The 20,036-nt window shown below is 44.7% G+C and overlaps 1 protein-coding gene across 9 annotated transcripts in view; it reads left to right on the forward strand.

Moving 5' to 3' along the window:
* Positions 1 to 20,036, forward strand: part of UNC5D (unc-5 netrin receptor D) — a 567,718-nt gene that overhangs the window by 473,687 nt on the left and 73,995 nt on the right. For 5 of the 9 annotated variants that reach the window (XM_059049202.2, XM_067022442.1, XM_067022445.1 and 2 more), the window contains 2 exons: positions 14,849 to 15,034; positions 18,998 to 19,375. In XM_059049202.2, the coding sequence (XP_058905185.1) occupies positions 14,849 to 15,034; positions 18,998 to 19,375 (564 nt within the window). Of the gene's footprint in view, positions 1 to 14,081; positions 14,097 to 14,848; positions 15,035 to 18,997; positions 19,376 to 20,036 lie in introns of all 9 variants that reach the window. The other 4 variants (XM_067022440.1, XM_067022441.1, XM_067022443.1 and 1 more) reach the window with 2 other exon arrangements.

Raw genomic sequence — 20,036 nt, forward strand, 5'->3', positions numbered from 1 at the left:
GTAACAATGTCAGGAAGTGCAGTAAAATATAGTAGGTTCTGAATGGCAAACACATACCTCCAGAGTCAGTCTGAAAGATGGATGGTCATGTGGAGACAGCCTCCTGGAGGCTTGGGGATGAGGCTTTCTGAGGGGCTGTGAGCCCCCAGGGAGCGACTGCTTCCGTAAGTTCACCTTAGGGATGAAAAGGATTCAGCTTCCCCCTAGAAAATCACTCAGGACATATTCTTTCTCCATCTCCTTTCCACGTAGTAGTTTTGTGACCAGTAGAAACGCACGCTACGCACGAATCCCATTAATCGTTCTACTAGAGTCAGTTACCTCCAGGACTTCGCCAGTTGAATGTCTCCCAAGAGCCTGAATCTCAGCTTTTTCAAAATTGAATGTGTCCTTTTCTGTCCCTGTTTCTAACGCAGGCCTCTTCCCATCTTCTCTAGTTCAGTGAATACTATGCCTTTAACTCAGCTGGGTCCCACACTTGGACAGCCTCCTAGACCCCTGTCGTTTTCCTCTCCCTTCTCCAGCTCAGTACCCAATGAATCACCGCCATCTAATCATTCTGCCACCTACGTAGATCAAGTTCACTGACTCTCCCCATTTTCCCTCTTGCGTATCCATCCCCTCCATTCATTCAGCAGCTGTTCATCAAGTGCCTCCCATGGGCTAGGACATGTTCTAGGTGGTGGAGAATCAACACTTGAGCCAGACAGCTACAGTTCCTGCTCCCACAAAGCTGACAGGGGAGATGGAGAAAACAAACCAGAAAATAAGAGTGCTCGGTGCTGTGGAGGTGGTGATGTGTTGTGAAGAGGGATAAAGCGGGATGAGGGGCTCAGGCGGGGATGGGGGGAGTGTTGCTTTTTTGCATAAGGTGTTCAGAGAGGGTCTCTGTAATAAAATCACATTTAAGAAGAGACCTGAAAAAAAAACAAGGACAAACATTCTAGATATCTGAGAGGAGAACATTCCAGGCCAAGGGAACAGCAGGGCGCCAAGGCTGTGTGGCAGGAGCTTGTTGTATCCGAGGAACAATTAGGGCAGGTATCTGGAGCAGAGCAGCAAAGGGGAGGGTCATAGTAGCTCAGGTCAAAGAAGTGGGGCACAGGGAAAAACTGCCAAGCGTATCATAGGCCATTGTAACGACTTTGACCTTTCATGTGAGCGAGACGGAAAGCCACTGAGGGTGTTTATTCGTAGTGATATGACCTAATATTTTCAAGGATACACTCTCCCTGCTGTGCTGAGTGTAAACATACAGGGCACCAGAGCAGAAGCAAGAAAATCGGTTCCAATGATCTATTGTAACAATAATCTATTAAAATAATCTAGGCTGTTACAATGCCCAGGCTATTATAATAACCTAGATTCAAGATAACTGTGGCTTGGGCCAGACAGAATGCATTGGAAATTGTAGAAACGGGCCATAATCCGTTATGGATATCTCTTGAAGGCAGAGTCAAAAGGATTTGCTGATGGATTGGATATAGAGTTTGAGAGAAGGAAAAGCATTAGGGAAGATCCCAGAATTTGGGCTACGCAACTAGAAGGACGGACTTGGCCGTTACCGATCTGGGGAGAACTTGGTTTAGCACATCTGGAAGGAGACTCAAGAGTTCAGTGTTATAAATGCTAGATGTCAGATACTTCTGAAACATCTAAATGGAGAGGTTAAACGGGCAGCTGAATCTATGAGTCTGGAGGTCAGAGGAGAGTCCTGGCTGGTGACATAAATCTGAGGCTTGTCACTGTCCAGAGGATATTTAAAGCCATTAGGTTGAATGAGATCACCGGATAATGAGTGTGAATAGAGAAGGTATCTGAGGACGCAGCGCTGGAGGACGTCAACATTTAGATGTACAGAAGGTCAGAAGTCACTGCAGAGGAGACAGAAAAGTAACAGCCAGTTGTAGTAAGAGAAAAACCAAGTGAAAAGAAAAGGGTGTCCCAGACAAAAATGCTTCAAAGTGCAGGCCATCTTTCTTTCTAACCAGAATTTCTGTCATTGCTTTCTATATCCAATCTTGGCTGACATCAATTTATCTGATCTTTTGAAAACATCAGTTCTGGTCACATGACCTCTGGGTTTAAACCTTTTCCTTAGCTGACCATTATTTTTTTTTTTTTTTTTTTTTTTGCGGTATGCGGGCCTCTCACTGTTGTGGCGTCTCCCGTTGCGGAGCACAGGCTCCGGACGCACAGGCTCAGCGGCCATGGCTCACGGGCTTAGTTGCTCCGCGGCACGTGGGATCTTCCCGGACCAGGGCACGAACCCGTGTCTCCTGCATCGGCAGGCGGATTCTCAACCACTGCGCCACCAGGGAAGCCCAGCTGACCATTATTTTTAAGATAAAGTCCAAAGTACTTAATGTTTGTGATCTGGTCTCAGATGGCTTTTCTTAAGCATATCAGCTTCTCTCAAGCAGCTGAATCATTAGGTATTTTCCTTCCTACCCTCTCACCGTTTCTCATATTCTTCAGCCAAACAAAGCTTCTTAGTTTTCTGAATACCCTGGGCCCGTATTGGCATAAAGTTCCTTATACGTTCGGTTACTCCTGCCAGAAAACTTTCTCTCCCCCTAACCTTAACCTGTTGAATGTATCCTTCCTCCCCGTTTTGGCTTGGGTCTCACTTCTGCAAAGCATTCACCATCTTCCCCCCAGCCTCCAAGTCTGAGTCAGTTACTCCCGTAATTGGCTCAGTATCAAGCAGTTTCCCTATTTCTACACCATATGTTCATTGCCTTTATCCCAGGCTGGATTTCCCTCTCTGCTAGACATAATTCCTGCCATCTGGTAGATGGTATAGGATCTTGTTCACCCTTATGCTTGTGGCATTTACCACTGTGCCTAGTATGTATTAGATGTTCAATTCATACTTGTTATTATGGTCTTACATCTTCCTGATAACTCGGCATGGAGCCTTTTGTTTAGGTGAAAATAAAGACTTTGCTTCTTCATATTTATTTTAAGTCATTCATGTAGTAGATATCTATTGCACGATTATTCTATATAAATAGTACTGGCCCAGTGAAGTGTGAAGGAAACAGTAAGAAAGGCTTCTTCCCCACAACTTCATTAAAAGGTAGAAGATAATAAAGGATTTGAGAAGAGGGGGAAGTAAGGAGATAGTTTTTAATAATCATCTATTCTGTGCCAGGTGCTAGGTTAAAGTCCAAGCTGGATGCTTCCCAGAATCATTTGTATCAAAGAATGACCCAAATGTGTCCTTCCAGTCTGAAAATTAGGTATTTCTCGTCTCCTTACTAACATTCCATTCTATATCTTTTCCCCAAGTACACTGCTTTCATCCATAGTGGAATAATGTGGATTCTGGGAATATACATTCTTTATGATCTTCATAGGGTTAAGGAGCTCCTCAGAAGATGCGCAGTCTACACTGGCAGTTTGGACCACTCTCTTTCAGGCTGTGTAGACCTGAGTGGTACCTTGAACCCATAGAACAAACTGCGACTTTGAACCATAATATCTTTAAGTTCTCGATAGACTTCTAAATTCTTCTAAACTAACATGAGGCAACTGGCATCAATGCTACTCTTCTAGCCATGAGGTAAAGCACATTTTTTTTCTGTTTTACCCAGCATTTTTCTTCATCTCCTGCTGATTATTTTCTATTACATAAACATAGCACTTCCCACAAATTGCATGACTTGCTTTGTCCTTCAGAACCATGCCTACTGTGAATCAATTCAACCCATGCAATGTGCAACATTTATAATTTTCTTACTACTTTCAATCTTTTTATTACCTAATTTTTATTCCATTGTAAGTGTATACCTTTTCTTATTACCATTTTCAAGAATATCATTGACCTTACTGGACATGATGGGATTTCATTCATTAAATACTTCGGAACTAAGCACAGACACAGTGAATAAGTGATGGACCAATATGTTCATCAACATCAGAGTAATCCAGGATACTCACTAAAGATGTGAGTTCACAGGCCCCATCTTTCCACCTGCTAGTAATTCAAAGTTAGAGTTTATATCTTTAATTTCCAGAATAGAAAATGAAAGTGAAGTTTTCTTCTCAAGGACTGGAGTTCAAATCCTGCATTTTGACTCTATTTCTCATTTTACCTTGGTCGTTGTATCTGATGGGAAAAAACACAGTTCTTTTTGCAGTCTGAAGATAGACTTACCAGATAAAATACAGAACGCTTAGTTATATTTGAATTTCAGATCAATAGTGAATACATTTTAGCATAAGCATGTCCCAAATATGGCATGAGAAATACTTCTACTAAAGTTATTCATTCTTGATCTAAAATTCAAATTTAACTATGTCATATTTGTATTCGCTTGATCTGGCAACTTTACTCAGAAGGAAGAACAAAACATGTGAATGTGCATTATCAAGAAATATTTTTGGGGCTTCCCTGGTGGCTCAGTGGTTAAGAATCCACCTGCCAATGCAGGGGACACGGGTTCGAGCCCCGGTCCAGGAAGGTCCCACATGCCGCGGAGCAACTAAGCCCGTGTGCCACAACTACTGAGCCTGCGCTCTAGAGCCCGCGAGCCACAACCACTGAATCCCGAGCGCCTAGAGCCCGTGCTCCTCCATAAGAGAAGCCACTGCAATGAGAAGCCCGCGCACCGCAACGAAGCGTAGCTACCACTCGCCGCAACTAGAGAAAGCCCGCGTGCGGCAACGAAGACCCAACACAGCCCCCCCAAAATTAATTAATTAATTAAAAGAAATATTTTTTATAGAATAGATTATCTTTACTGTCGATCTTGGAAGAATGGCTAGAATTAAAACAAATATTAGAGGAGAGAGCCTTTCAGTAAAAGCAAAAAGTCTGAACAAAAAGAAAGAAGTCTAGGGCTTCCCTGGTGGCGCAGTGGTTGAGAATCCGCCTGCCGATGCGGGGGACACGCGTTCGTGCCCCGGTCCGGGAAGATCCCACGTGCCGCGGAGCGGCTGGGCCCGTGAGCCATGGCCGCTGAGCCTGCGCGTCCGGAGCCTGTGCTCCGCAACGGGAGAGGCCACAACAGTGAGAGGCCCGCGTACCCCAAAAAAAACAAACAAACAAACAAAAGTCTACTGAAGTACAAGTTCTACTTGAAAAAAATAGATATGGGCAGACCTCATTTAATAGTGTTTTGCTCTCTTGAGCTTCGCAGATACTGCTTTCTTTTTTTTTTTTCTTTTTACAAATTGAAGGTTTGTGGCCACCTTGTGTTGTCAGATGATGGCTACTATGTTTTAGCAATAAAGTATTTTCTAGTTAAGGTATATCCATTGTTTTGTTTAGACATAATACTATTGCATGCTTAACAGACTACAGTATAGTGTAAACATAACTTTTAACTGGAAAACCAAACAATTTGTGTGACTCATTTTATTACGCTATTTGCTTTCTTGTAGTGGTCTGGAACTGAACCCATAATATCTTTCAGTTATGCCTGTAGTCAGATTTAGCCAAAGAGTAGGGTCCCTGTGGGTGAGAGATGGGCAAAAGCCGTTGAAAAATAGAATGGGGCAGAGCGGAAAGTGTCTTGAGCTGTAAGGAATGTCCCTGTTGGCGTGAACTCAACACCTACTAGAGAGTTATTGAAAGGGAGTGGAGTAACAGTGCCAGAACCGTGTTTGGAGAGAGTAATCCATGTGTAAAGTGGTTCAGCGTGAACAAAGACCGGGGCCTCGGTACCAGGTAAGTTGAGACCGTGCAACGTGGCTGCCTCCTGTTGAAACGGAGATGTGAGAGGCACTGGGGATCCGATCAGTGAGGCGTGTCAGTGGTCTGGGGACGGGGTCGATGGAAAGAAGAGGAAAGATGGCTCAGTCTCAAGCCTGGTCTCTGGTGATGTCATTGCTAGAGAAAGGGAATTCAAGAAAAGAAAGTATTTGAAGAGATAAGAATGGTGAGTTCATCGATCAGATGACAAATTTGAGATGTTAGCGCAACACACAGGTGCGTGATGGTTTTATCCATCGAGCAGGAGGAAATGTTGGATGAGGTCTTCACGTACGCGATGAGGCAGGAGATCTTGGTTTGAGACTGTTTGTCATCGGAGGAATAGTTAGCGCTGTCTGTGTGTGAGTGATGATCCGATTAGGTGAGCAAAAGGGGCCAAGAACTGAGCTTTAAAGATCTTTTCTAGAACTTTGAGAAGGAAGGGTAGTTCCTAAACAATAAGAAAAGAGAAGTTAGGAGAATCAAATTTAAGGGACTTTTTTTTTCCCCCAGAGGGAGGGTTGGCTATTCTTGTGTTTCTACTGCAGAGCAGTGGAAAAGAATAAGACCAAGAACATTACTATTAATGGAGTCGTTGAGACCAGTCGTCAAGAGGGAACAGTGGTTTGCGCAAGAGCCAGACTTTAAAAGGGTAAGAGAACAACCAAATAAGACAGAAATAGTGAATGAGTTACATCATACAGCCTGGCAATGGGCTTAGGCACGTGTAAAAAGAAGTGAAGCAGGTCTGTAGGTTCTGATACAGGAAAGATCTACAAGATTCTGTACGTGGGGAAAAAGAGCAACATACAGGAAAAGAAATATAATACAGAAATATAAGATAATAGAATTTTTACAGTAAAAATGGTTTAAAAAAAAAAAGAAATTTACTTTTTTTTCCCGAAAGATCTCAAAGATACTATCAAGAGTGGTTACTTTTATTTTTTTTCAATTTTATTTATTTTTTTATTGGAGTATAGTTAATTTACAATGTTGTGTTAATTTCAGGTGGACAGCAAAGTGATTCAGTTATATATACATATATATTGGTTTTTTTCATATTCTTTTCCCTTATAGGTTATTACAAAATATTGAGTAGAGTTCCGTGTGCTATGCAGTAGATCCTTGTTGGTTATCTGTTTTATATGTAGTAGTGTGTATATGTTAATCCCAAACTGCTCATTTATCCCTCCTCCCCTTCCCCCTTTGGTAACCATAAATTTGTTTTCTATGTCTGTGGGTTTATATCTCTTTGGTATATAAGTTCATTTGTATCCTTTTTTTTTTTTTAGATTCCACATATAAGCGATATCATATGGTATTATATGTCTTTCTCTGTCTGGCTTAGTTGGAGGATAAATTTTCTCTTGGTGTAGTGTAACTTTTTATAGTTCCTAAAACATTTTCTCATCATATGCATGTATTCTATTTATTCTTTTGTTTCAGCAGGACAGAGGTTAACTGGTTAGGGAAATTATGGAACATGGTTCACAAAAGTTTTAATGTTCAGAACAAATGCTTTAAGTTCTTTTCAACAAAGAGCTAAGGATTTCGTGAATGTGAAAGGATACTGCATCTTTGGCGAGGTTTATCAGAGAGTCGGGAGAAGGATTGGGGGGGGGGGTGATTAGGGAGACCAGGCTGTGTTTGCAGGCAGAAGGCAAGGCTCAGGTGTGGAGGCAGAGTTGAAAGATGCAAGGCCAAAAGGGAATAATGAATGAAGCCAGGTCCCCGCGGATGCAGGAGAGGGTGGATAGGAGCTGGCCTGGCACAGAGGAGGAGGAGCTGTTCAGGGAACAGGGAAAAGGAAAGGAAAAACGCAGGAAGGAGCACAGGAATTCTGAGTTGAGGAGGAGGGAACTCACATAGGACGGCCTCTGTTTTTTCGACTAGAAAAGGGGTCAGTGAGAAGCAGGGGTGTTGAAGAAAGGAAACAAAGTTCAGAGTAACTGGGTTTTTTTGTGGTTTTGTTTGTTTGTTTTTTGCGGTACGCGGGCCTCTCACCGTTGTGGCCTCTCCCGTCGCGGAGCACAGGCTCCGGACGCGCAGGCGCAGCGGCCATGGCTCACGGGCCCAGCCGCTCCGCGGCATGTGGGATCTTCCCGGACTGGGGCACGAACCCGCGTCCCCTGCATCGGCAGGCGGGCTCTCAACCACCGCGCCACCAGGGAAGCCCCAGGGTAACTGTTTTGATGAAAAGTGTTATTTGGTCATAGGACATGAATACAATAATTACTCGGCTGCAAGGAAGGCCCCGGTGAGTTTGCAAAGCATCGGATTTTTGATGATACCCACCAGTCTAGTTGGTGAGTTTCTCCAGCGGGGCAAGTTGCCCTCAGTGCAGGGAGCCACCCTCTAATGGTTAAGCTATTTGGGAGTGAAGACAGGCGGGTGTCCAAATGCTGCCTTTGCCATTTTCTCATGATAAAGCCTCGAGCCAAGTCTCTATCTTATCTGTACCTAAGTCACCATCGTGAAAGAGGAAATATAATACCCACCTCAAATAGATTTGGTTGTGAGGATGAGGATGTGATCACACCTGTAGCGCTCAGAGAAGCAAGCACAAGCTTAGTGCTCCTTTACTGGCTTACCCTTACCAGCAAGAGGTATTGTTGCCAAAATTCGGCCTCTGTACGCTGGTGCCGGATGAAATCTCAGAGACAGAGTTTGGGATGAAATAGAAAGAGCGAGCTTTTTTGCTTTGCCAGGCAAAGGGGAGCGCAACGGGCTAACGCCCTCAAGCCTGTGTGTCCCGCCTGGAGGGGGTGCTGAGGAGTTTTATAGTAATGGTTCAAGGAGCAGGGAGGGGTCAGCTCGTGGACGTTCCTCGGATCGGCTGGTGGTGAGGTAACTGGGAGTCGTAACTGGGAGTCGGCGTCATCAGCCTTCCGGTTCCAACTGGTCTAGGGTCCGTGTTCTCATGGGCAGCAGTCTTCATCTGGTGGGGGTCTACTTCCTATCAAAGCAATTTAGGAATGTGTGTCAGGCCTTTATCTGTATCTTTCAGGGAACTGGGAGTTGTGCCCTGTGGCAGAATTATCGTCTAAATTGTTACCAGTTCCCCAGCCCAACAGCTATTCTTTATTTCTACATCTTAACATTTCCCAATCGTTAACTTTGAGTCAAACTTTTACTTCAGAAGACAAGGACACGGGGGCTGGTACACGGTTTCAGTATCAGGCAGTGTGACCAGGACAGAGGTTAACAGCTGGATAGACAATGAGCCAGAGAATCGATTCTGGAGCCAACTGCCTTGGATTGAATCCCGGCTCTGCTGCTTACCACTCGGGAGGCTTTGGGCAAGGCAAGTGATTTTCTGGCCTCAGTTTACACAGTTAAATGGGCACACGGTTGCTGGAAGGATTAAAGTGAGTTAATAAGTGTAAAGTAGTAGAACAGTGCCTTGCACGTAGTAAGTGCTACGTAAGAATGTGCTGCTGCTGTTATTAATGACACCAATAAAGAAGTCCTGGAGGATGGCAAGTTGGAAAAGCGAGATGCTGATTGCTGACAGGATTTTGAGAGTCCAAGCAATGCAGATGTAATCGGAATTGCTTACCATGGTTGACCACAGCTGACCATTTGAAAGCTCTTTTCTGATGTGTTAAAGAAAAAAAAAAGTTGCTTCTCAATGACAGCAAGTATAAACAACTCGAACAGTAACTTCTGTTATGTTTCCACCTGCGGTTAAATATTTGGGTACATCACTCTGTATCTACATAGCGCTGCCTGTGCTGGGATGAGGAGGGACTGGTCCAGAGATGGCTGTGTCCTGGGAGCCCAGCACAGCAGCTGGTTCTTTAGCCTCCTATTTATTTTGCCCCTCTCAGCCCTCTCTTTGTGAATATTTATTGTGTTAATTCCTTAGTAATTCACTGCCTCACATATGTACCAATTCAAGTTGCTGAGGTTTTTTTTTTTTTTTCCCCCTGAAATGGGAGCAGTGGTCATTTTATGATATCTAGTGAGATAAAACAGAATAGCGTATTTTTTTAAACTTTGCATTTTACGTTGGAGTATAGTTGATTAACAATGTCGTGATCGTTTCAGGTGTACAGCAAAGTGATTCAGTTATACATATACGTGGATCTCTTCTTTTTCAAATTCTTTTCCCATTTAGGTTGTTACAGAGTGTTGAGCAGAGTTCCGTGTGCTCTACAGTAGGTCCTTGTTGGTCTTTCTTTTTAAATGTAGCAGTGTGTACATGTCAGTCCCAGACTCCCTAACTATATGTTTTGAGAGGCATTTTGTTGTGCTCCTGTGTTCCTTTGATGTACCTATCTAATCCTGTAAAACAGAGTCTAATCTGATATGTAGTTAACCTCATAACATGGGAATTGAGCTAAATTTCCATAAATAAGTGGCATTAATGCGTTTTTCCAGTGAGAGTCCTGTGGAGAGCAGAAGGCAAACTAAGTAAACAGCCCTTCGCTTTATTCCTTTGGGGACATAAGTTACTGTGAATGACTAGGTGTGATTATAATTCATGAAGACGGGAACTTGCTAATACCCAGTCCTTGAACTCTGAAGTTCGAAGGGGCTTTGAAAGGCCCCTTAGCCTTTCTCGCCAACTTTGCCCACAAATGAAATAACCGCAGACTACTGTCAAGTCACGTGGGTTTTGAGAGCCTCTGAAAGGAGATTTCATAAGCTCCCTCAGAAATACAGTGTGGCTTTTTTTTTAAACAACCGTCCTCGTAGAAAAGGTCGTTTTAATATCTAAGCAGAGTCCCAAGTGCTATACAAAAGGCCATGTCCTCCTTTTCAGCCCTTGTTAAAGCTGGTGGAGAGCTTGTTACTAGCTTCTTCGTAAATGAGGGTTCACTGGGCCCCTACTGTGGCCTCTTCTTAGAGCAACGCTTTATGTGTGAAAGAGCCCCGCACAAGCCACTTTCTAGCGCCCCTTTCTCCAGGCCAGATGAACCCGTAAACATTTCCTTTCCCGGGTCCTCGTTTCCAACTATTGATCTTTGCAGCCTTTCTCTGTAGATGCCCCACAATCCTTCCAGCAATGAACAGATTCCTCTGTAGTTTCTGACTAATTTGGAATAGAAGAGATTTCCCAGTCCTTGTTTTTTTTTTTTTTTCTTTTTGTTTTCTTTGGCCTGTAGATTACACACAAGTTTTCCTACCACATGTTGGCTCCTTCAGAGCTTGGCCTAAAACTTTCACAACTCTCGGAGACAGGAAAATAGGGATGAAGACACAGGAAAGACATGAATCACACGTTGATAGGTAAACAGAAATTCAGAGAAGAGTACCCCATGCCCGCAAAAGGCAGAGTAGCCCAATCAGTCGGGGGGGTATCAAGGCTTTTGTTCGAAATCACTTGGAGGAAACAAACCAGCACCACATGAGTGTGAGAGCAAGGACACAGGTATAAACATGTATGTGTGTGGATGTAAAGGAAAAAGAGGGTCTCTGGGGCAGGGGTTCTACAATCAACCTCAGACCGGGATTTCTCTCCTGCTTCTCTTCCCTCAGTCTGAGACCAGGCAAGCGATCAACAAACAGTCACACAATGATTCACCACAAATTTCTGTAGGAAATGATAGGGATGGAGCTGCTTGTGAAGAACTCAAAGCAGTTATACAGAATGCGCTGGCAGTCACATCATTAACCATCAGAAGATCCAAAAAGAGTTCTAGGAACCGTAAGTGACAGAAGAATTTAGAAAACCATGGGCTGGCAGGGTTGGCTGGATTGGCCAGGACAGAGTCGCTTTCTTGGAGGACGAGGCCCTGCGCTGGCACCTGACAGACGGGTAGATAGAGATGGGTAGGGCCTCGATGCCTAGTGGTATGGGGGGTACAGGGCAATGACCCGTCATTATAATCTGAAAGGTGAACGGGGCTTTTCGCTGGCAGAGGTCCACCTAGCCGGTAAGTTAATGGCCGTTGAATCTGGGGTGTAGGCAGTGTTGGAGCACAGGAGTGCAGGGCTGGACGTAGAGAAAGCCTTCCAGTCCTGGGAAGGGCCTGCACCTTGTGGGCATGTGACTGGAGCAGCAGTGGCTTCTGATCTGGCGAGAGCTGAGCGTGTGCTCATGTGCACATGTACGCGCACGCGCTCACCGTTGGGGTGATTCTGCAGGGGCACCCCTCCAAGTGCCCATGTGCTCACAGACACCTACACCCAGCCTTCCCCTTCTCCCGTGAAACTGCGGTGAAAAACGTGGAACTAAACCTCAGGTTCTCCTGGGGCCTGTCCTGCACACACATGAAAAGGGAATCAATTACGTTTGTGAGCACACAGGAACCCTTATAGGGAAACCCACTCTACCGTCCTGGAGAAATAGATTAGAAAATGGTGGGGTAGAGGGGGAAAAGAAAAGAAGAAAGAATGAGGTGAAGTAAAAGCAGATAGATAGAGAAGAGAAAAAAAAAAGAGGAAAAAGAAGCAGGGTGACCCAACTTTAGAAGAATTTGAGCTATAGGGATGACTGATTACATCTCTTGAGATGCACACACGTGGCTTTGAGGACTTGTGTCTACCTCTGTAGCTGCACCTGGATACCAGGATCCCGTCACCACCTTGTCTTTTACCAGTTTTAAACAAGAAACAACTGAGAATGTGGACCACGTGTTAATTCATCCCTGTATCCTCATTTCTGCTGCACGGTTGAGCCTCCACAAGTGTATGTTGAGTGAATGAAATGATTAGATCCTGAACCTTCGAATTCCCCGGACAGATAGTTCTTGTAAAATAAATCTCACTTTGCTTATCGTTCTGTAGGAGTCCATGGACTTCTGCTTTTAGCTCAGACGGTCCCACCAAGTGCCAGGGTGAGACTCATAAGGAGGCAGTGCTCTCCGAACAAACCTGTCTCCCTTCTTTCCCTACCCTATCCCCAAAGTCCCCATTTTCATTTTTTTTTAATTCTGTAATTTAGTATTTCATTCTCTGAAGTCAAATACATTCTGCACACATTCCTGGAAGAGGGAAACACAGTGAGCTGTATCCAACATCCATACCTCCGTCTGAAGGCATAAGTAGGGTCCTTTCCTAAAACAGGACTTGTATCTGGAGGGCAGAGAACTCTGGTTACCTAGGTCGCAAGAGGGTGGACACATAAAGAACAAGATAGGAATCCAGGGGCACAAAGACAGCTTGTTCCTGCTACTTAGTTTTGTTTCAGGATTTCACGTCCAGTGATGTCCATTTTCAGCAGAAGTACTTTCACCCTGGTCATGCTCTGGCTCCGGGTCCTATTTTAGTACCTGGGAAGCTAAAGATGCCTTTGTGTCCACTTCACCACCTCAGCAAGAGGGCAACTGCATTCAGGACACTGTCAGCCTCTTGCTCAGGTGCCGAGCAGGCGTCTTCTCCCCGGGTACACCTTTTAAGGTGGTGGCGTCATCAGTCAGCAGCGCCCAAGGACCTGGAGGGGAGGGGTGGGGGAAGGCTAATTGGTTCCAGTCCAAAGTTCTCTCACTGCTCCTGGTACCCTGGCTCGCTGCACCTGTTGTGTTCTGTGTCCTCTCTCTGCTCTAACGATTCCCTCCAAGGAACTTCACTGAGTAGAGGGGAGGGTGAGACTGTAAGTGGGGTGCTAGCTGCCGTCCTTTCTCCCCCCATGACGTAGGTAGACATTTGGGGTTGGTATCGATCATCACCCCCGTGGTTCTGGGCGTCTAGGGAAAACCACCACCAATGCCCCATCCCTCTCTCTCTCCCATTTGGTCCATCATGAAGTTGAACCAAAGCCTAAATCCCACCCTGTTTCTCCATACCTCCCAGGCTGCTGTGGTTAGGAAAAGTGTCTGATAATCCTCTGACCTTTCCGTTACAGTTCTTTGGGATGTCTGCGTTCTTCTCCTCACGAATTATTTTTATGTGTTGACTGCCCTATTACTGAACCGGTTCTGCTTGATTTCCTTGTTCCCTCTTTAATTTGGTGACAGCTTATTCTATAGTCCACTAACTTTGTTGAAAATAAATGGACTTGTGTGGTTAGTATTACTCAGTTGGTAATGTAAGTACCATAGGAGGGTGCAGTGACTGCCGAGTAAGTGCCGTGCAATTACAAGGTAAATATACGATGGGTTTATTTTATCTGCTAAGGCCAAAAGGGGTGACACAGTAATTACTTTGGGACCCATTAAGTATACCTACTGCATAATCTGTAGGGAAATCAATTATGTAGTTAGTGCTTGACACCTTCCATTTTTACACTTTTTTAAGGTTATGTGGTCTTGGGTAAATGTCGTGCTGAGTTGCAGTAGCCATTATGAATCTCTTCCGGAACGAACCACACCCAGTGTTCATCTAGCAAAAGGGTTGGGAAGCAGCTACAACTTACCTTGGGGTATTGGGGAGACACCCACAATCTAAGTTCAAACTAACGCTTTTATTTTTGCTTTGCCCATGCATTCAATAGGATGGAGTAGGAGAGGTATGGGAGAAACAGCATGTGCCCTCTTAGAGACCAGTCCTCTTCCACAAAAAAAGTATTAGAGTCCAGCATTTAATTGGTGCCAGAAAACATTTACCGTGGACATGAGAGCGCCTGGGACCAAACCCTTTTCATATCTCACAACAGATAGTCTCTCATCATGATTGTAAATACCCTGATGTCTGTCACTATTCTGATGAACTGAGTGACATGCCAAAGCTCAAGTTCATACCTGTGAGCTCTGGTCTCCTCTCTCGACTCATAGACCGTGTGTTATCCTCTCACCCTAGACCGCTCTCTGTGAATGCATGCGCCCCAGGTCATAGACAAGCAGAGCAATTCACCTGTATTTTGTCATTGTACGTGGGTCTTGTGTCTTCCAACAAAAATAAAATATAAAAAATACTTGGCAGGGCAAGAGGACGTCCTAAAACAAGCAAATTAAGGAGTTGCTTATTTTTCCTTGAAAACTATTATATTCTTTGCAAAATTGACTCTGTTCCAGATTCCATTATGTGGTGAGCTACCTTAACGCACTTATGTTATCTGGCTAGCATCCCTTTGATTTATACAAGGTCTTCTAGAAACATGATTATGGTGTGAAAGAGAGTCCAACTCGCAGGTAGCTACATTTGTCATTTCGTCTGATCAGAATCTCCCAAAATTCCGATAGCATTTCATTCTGTGTCCCGGGGTGGGTCTTTGGCCCTGTGCCCATGTTGGCCACTGAGGATTTCTCTCGTGTCTTTCAGGCATTGAGAATGCCAGCGACATCGCCTTGTACTCAGGCTTGGGCGCTGCGGTCGTGGCCGTCACAGTCCTGGTCGTTGGCATCACGCTTTACAGACGGAGCCAGAGTGACTATGGCGTGGACGTCATCGACTCTTCTGCATTGACAGGTGGCTTCCAGACCTTCAACTTCAAAACAGTCCGTCAAGGTCAGCAGCATAGGGCCCCCCAACGCTGCGTCCCCGGGACCATAGACTACATTCACGCAAGACCCTGGCGCTCTTTGGTCCTGTGTGAAGGTAGCTCTTGGCACTGGTAGCCGCTACCAAACCGTCTTCACTCCTTAGGACACCAGGTTCGATGGAAGAGCCTGCCTGAGTCCTTGGCTGCTGTGAGGATCAATGGGTCTCAATTTACTCCTACCGACATTTTATATGAGGCATCTCATTTAAATCTTTGATATGTAGTGAGCCTAACAAGTTATTTTATCTCAGATCACCCAACTTTCTATTTTAACCAGCCTGCTTTGGGGATGTATATTTAGTTAACTAAAGTACTGCTAATTCAAGGCTAAGGGCCAACGACTATACCAGGCATATTTATTACACCACTTATTAGGTGGAGTTATTTTTGTGGCTTCTATTTAAAATAAGTAAAAGGATTTTCAAGGATCTCTGATGGGCCAGTTAGCCAGGGGAAAAAAATGAAATTCCCAGCCTAAATGACTCTGCTGTTGCCAAGTTAAGGCAGTCTTTTGTTGTGGGGAAAGAAAATGTATCATGTCAAACTACAGCAATATTCATTTTTAAAACACAGAGTCATTTAATTCTCTTATCCGAACCAGTCTATTCCTGATTGGGAGATGGGGGTGAGACGGATGGCTTTTATTTTACTAAATGAAATTGTCTCGCTTCCGCAGATGAAGTTTTCTACCTTGACCCTCGTGGTCAATATTGTCACTTTTATTTCTGTTTACTGCTTGTCAGTAGCACCTGCAGCACACGACAAGAAGTCTCACTGCTTGGCAGTGATGGAGTAGGGACAGGATGGCAAAGCAGGAACCCAAGCAGACTAGAAATTGGGAGATGGCCTGGAGAGACAGGATGCGTGACTGCTTACCACTCACTCCTGGCACCTCAGTTTCAGGTCCGGGTCAGAGTTTGGTTGACTTCAGATGAGAACACATCCCTTCAATGTGGGTATAGAGCTTAGTATATAGGATTTAATTAGAAATACATCCAATGAAGAACTGATCTTTGTTTTTAAATTTATTTATTTTATTTATTTTTATTTTTGGCTAAGTTGGGTCTGTTGCTGCGCGTGGGCTTTCTCTCGTTGTGGTGAGCGGGGGCTACTCTTCGTTGCGGTGCGTGGGCTTCTCATTGCAGTGGCTTCTCTTATCGAGGAGCACGGGCTCTAGGCACGCGGGCTTCAGTAGTTGTAGCACGCAGGCTCAGTAGTTGTGGCTCGTGGGCTCTAGAGTGCACGCTCAGTAGCTGTGGCCCACGGGCTTAGTTGCTCCGCGGCATGTGGGATCTTCCCGGACCAGGGCTCCAACCCACGTCCCCAGCATTGGCAGGTGGATTCTTAACCACAGTGCCACCAGGGAAGCCCAAGAACTGATCTTTTTAGTGTGGAAGAAACTAGAACTGTATTTCCATGAAATCATAAGATATCAATGTCTTTGACCCTAACGCTTGAAAAATAGAGACTATACAATAGTGTGAGAGGCAGCTTTGTGCACAACTTCAGAGGGTTTTAAATCAGACAGACTTGAATCCAGAATTGCTGTAGGACCTAGTGAATCAATTATTTTCTCTCAGCCTCAATTCTCACAGCTATAAAGTGGGGATACTAACATCTGTCCCAGGGGTTCTTGTAAGGATGAAACCACCTGGAATAACATGGGTCATAAACCCTTGGCTTATGGAAGGGACTCAGTAAATGCAGTGAGTATCGTTCTAGAAGCCAGCTGTTTCCTCTTACCTTGGTACAGGACACCAGTGAGTTCCATAGAGCACCAGGCAGCATGTGAGAGGAGTCGTTCCCTGGCCTGAACATTTGGGGAAGGCTGACTTGGATAAGTTGAAACACATCTCGTTACCGTGATGCTTCTCAGGACGTACTTGCACTGTGAATTTCTAGGAGAGGATGTAGCCTTTCCAAACTTACTTTACCATTTTCTTCGACCAAGAATTCACAAAACTAGTGATACAAGCAGAAACCCTTTATTAAAATTCTACTCTCCCCCATATTCATGGTGAGGCTACACCGTACACTGATGCCCTGTTGTCTTAGTGACATCCCTTCTTGAACTAATATGGCTGGAGCCCCAGCAAGGTGAACGGTGAGGCTTAAATAGAATGTCATACGTAGAGTAGATCAGGGACCTCGAAGGACATCCAAAGAAGAACTTGGGTTCACTGGGGGATTGTCCCCGATCAAACTTGAATCAAGTTGGTTGCCAACTTTCTTCAACCGTGGACTCTGTCATATGTATATAGTATGATAAGCATTTTAGACTTGAGTCTAACTCTAGGAAATGATTTTTGCTTCTTGACTTTACATAAGATAGGAGGGTCTTTTAAAAGTAGCCAGAAATTAAACTCCAGAAGGTAAGACAAAACAGCCATGAGACTCAGAGATATGCTTTTTCAGGTATCGGGTATCTGGCTCCAAACTCGTTTCAGATGTGAGACAGTTCTTCAATCCCGCTTCTTGCCTGGGAAAACCGTAACGCAGGGTGAGGCTGGTATCTCTAGACTTCAATGCAGTTCTGTTACAAAGAGGCACAAGAGCCTCAAACATGAAAAAAAATGCCTCATCAAGGTGCCTTTAGATCTATAAGGTCATTTCATCTCATTTTAAACCTCCTCTATGATTTTGGATTCTTAGAGCACCAGAACAAAGAGGTGGGAAAAGTCAGGTTATAGATTTCCTGCTGGCATCGTTACAAATTATGAAAATGGAAAAACAATAGAGGCTAATACGCTATGGCCTGCAATTGCAACATTTTCAGAAATATCATACTTGAAACAGTTTTGTCAAGCCCCAAAGGGAAATGGTTTAATATGTTTTGGGTTTCAATTTGAGATGTCACATTGACAGACTGATATGGGTGGGAAGTTTGGAACTGAGGGTTATTTTGTTATTTACTAATAAATGAGATTACTTCATCACAAGAAAATGCCACAGCATTTCTTTTTTTATACTTGGCAAAATATATATATATATTGGTGTAAGTCCCAATAGATGAGAAAGTCCAATTTCTCATGTTTTTGTACGGATTATTTTCTCCATTTGTTTTGAGTCAGAAAGGAAGCCATTCTAAGATGCTCCCTGTGTGGAATCTGAGTCTCCCTATCCCTGTGTGGTACCCTCTTTGCCTCTCAGAGTGACATACAAGCTCTTAGAGCCAATTGGCTACTCAGACATGGAGCAATTTGAGAAGGCCCCCGACCCTTTTGCTCTGAGGACACATCATGTCCTCCCCTAGCCCCAGAAACTGCCCAGAATACCACGTGAGACGTGCCGGCACCCACCCCACCTCGGTTATAAACAGCACCCCCTCGTCACCACACTGTGTCATCTCTTGCCATTTAAAATGAACAGATGTTACTTTTGCTCCAAACTGGCTTGCAAAACAGCTTTCTTTCCTTTTTTATTTTTTGGAAGCTTCTCTTTGCCAGTTAAAATAATCCCATATGGGCTTCCCTGGTGGCGCAGTGGTTGAGAGTCCGCCTGCCGATGCAGGGGACGCGGGTTCGTGCCCCGGTCCGGGAAGATCCCACATGCCGCGGAGAGGCTGGGCCCGTGCGTGAGCCATGGCCGCTGAGCCTGCGCGTCCGGAGCCTATGCTGCGCAACGGGAGAGGCCACAACAGTGAGAGGCCCGCGTACCACACACAAAAAAAAAAAAACTCTGGAAAGTGATGCATTTGGTCAGTGGCATTCAGGGAATTGACTGTGAAAGCGAGAGCTCCTGATTCCAAGGCTCTGGGCACTCCTGATCAGCCTATTAGAGTTGCTTTAGATACCCAGGGTGGGTCTGAAGGGCTAGCCTTGACCGGAGCAGCTGGCGAGCCTTTGTTGTGCAGTTAGGAGCAGCAGATGTAAAGGCCTAACTGTGATGCTTTTCGGTTTCTGAGTGACAGATCAATTTTCTTTGACCAGGTAACTCCCTGCTCTTGAATTCCTCCATGCAACCAGACCTAACAGTAAGCCGAACATACAGTGGGCCCATCTGTCTACAGGACCCCCTGGACAAGGAACTCATGACGGAGTCCTCACTCTTTAACCCTTTGTCGGACATCAAAGTCAAAGTGCAGAGCTCATTCATGGTTTCCCTGGGAGTGTCTGAGAGAGCCGAGTACCACGGCAAGAATCATTCCGGGACTTTTCCCCATGGAAACAACCGCAGCTTCACTACAGTGCATCCCAGAAGTAAAACACCCTACATCCAAAATCTGTCATCACTTCCTACAAGGACAGAACTGAGGACCACTGGTGTCTTTGGCCATTTAGGAGGACGCTTAGTAATGCCAAATACAGGTGGGTGGTAAGTGTGCGTTTGTGTATTTTCTCGCGTTTGTTTGAACGTGTTATATTTACATAGTGATGTCCCGTAAGATTCATTTATAAGACGTTGACTGTTCCCATGTCAGAGTGACAAACACCGTGGCTCCATAAGTTGGCTTGATTTACATGGCATAGCAGAACCAGCACTGAGATTAGATTTTGCCATCTTCATCTCAGCATGGACCGTACACTCCATCAGATGCTCTGTTAGGGCTGACAGCCATATTGAGTCAACAGCTTCAGGTGGTCCCCAGAGTTTAAGCCCCCTTGAAATATATTTCCTAGAACATTATCAGGAAGCACTGAAAACACTCTTTGACATGACTGAAAAGTACCATTTTTATAGCGAAGCATGGTTTACACACTAGTCGATAATTTACTGCAATGACACTCAAACTTCTTCAGTAACTGACCTAATAAACACCATCGGTGTCTGTCAGCCTTACTGTAATGTTGCTTTATGATGCGCAGTGATGCGGGTTCCTTATGGGGTTGCTCTTTAGAATTCAAACTTCAGATCCGTGGCCATATAATTCTCAAGAGTGTTTTCTTCCTTTGGGTTAGAAGATTTTCTTGATGTTTTGACAAGGTGTACAGCCCGGGTCACTTTGAAAATGACACCGTACCTGTAGAT

The sequence above is a fragment of the Kogia breviceps genome, chromosome 20, assembly GCF_026419965.1.
Source record: "Kogia breviceps isolate mKogBre1 chromosome 20, mKogBre1 haplotype 1, whole genome shotgun sequence".
NCBI lineage: Eukaryota > Metazoa > Chordata > Mammalia > Artiodactyla > Physeteridae > Kogia > Kogia breviceps.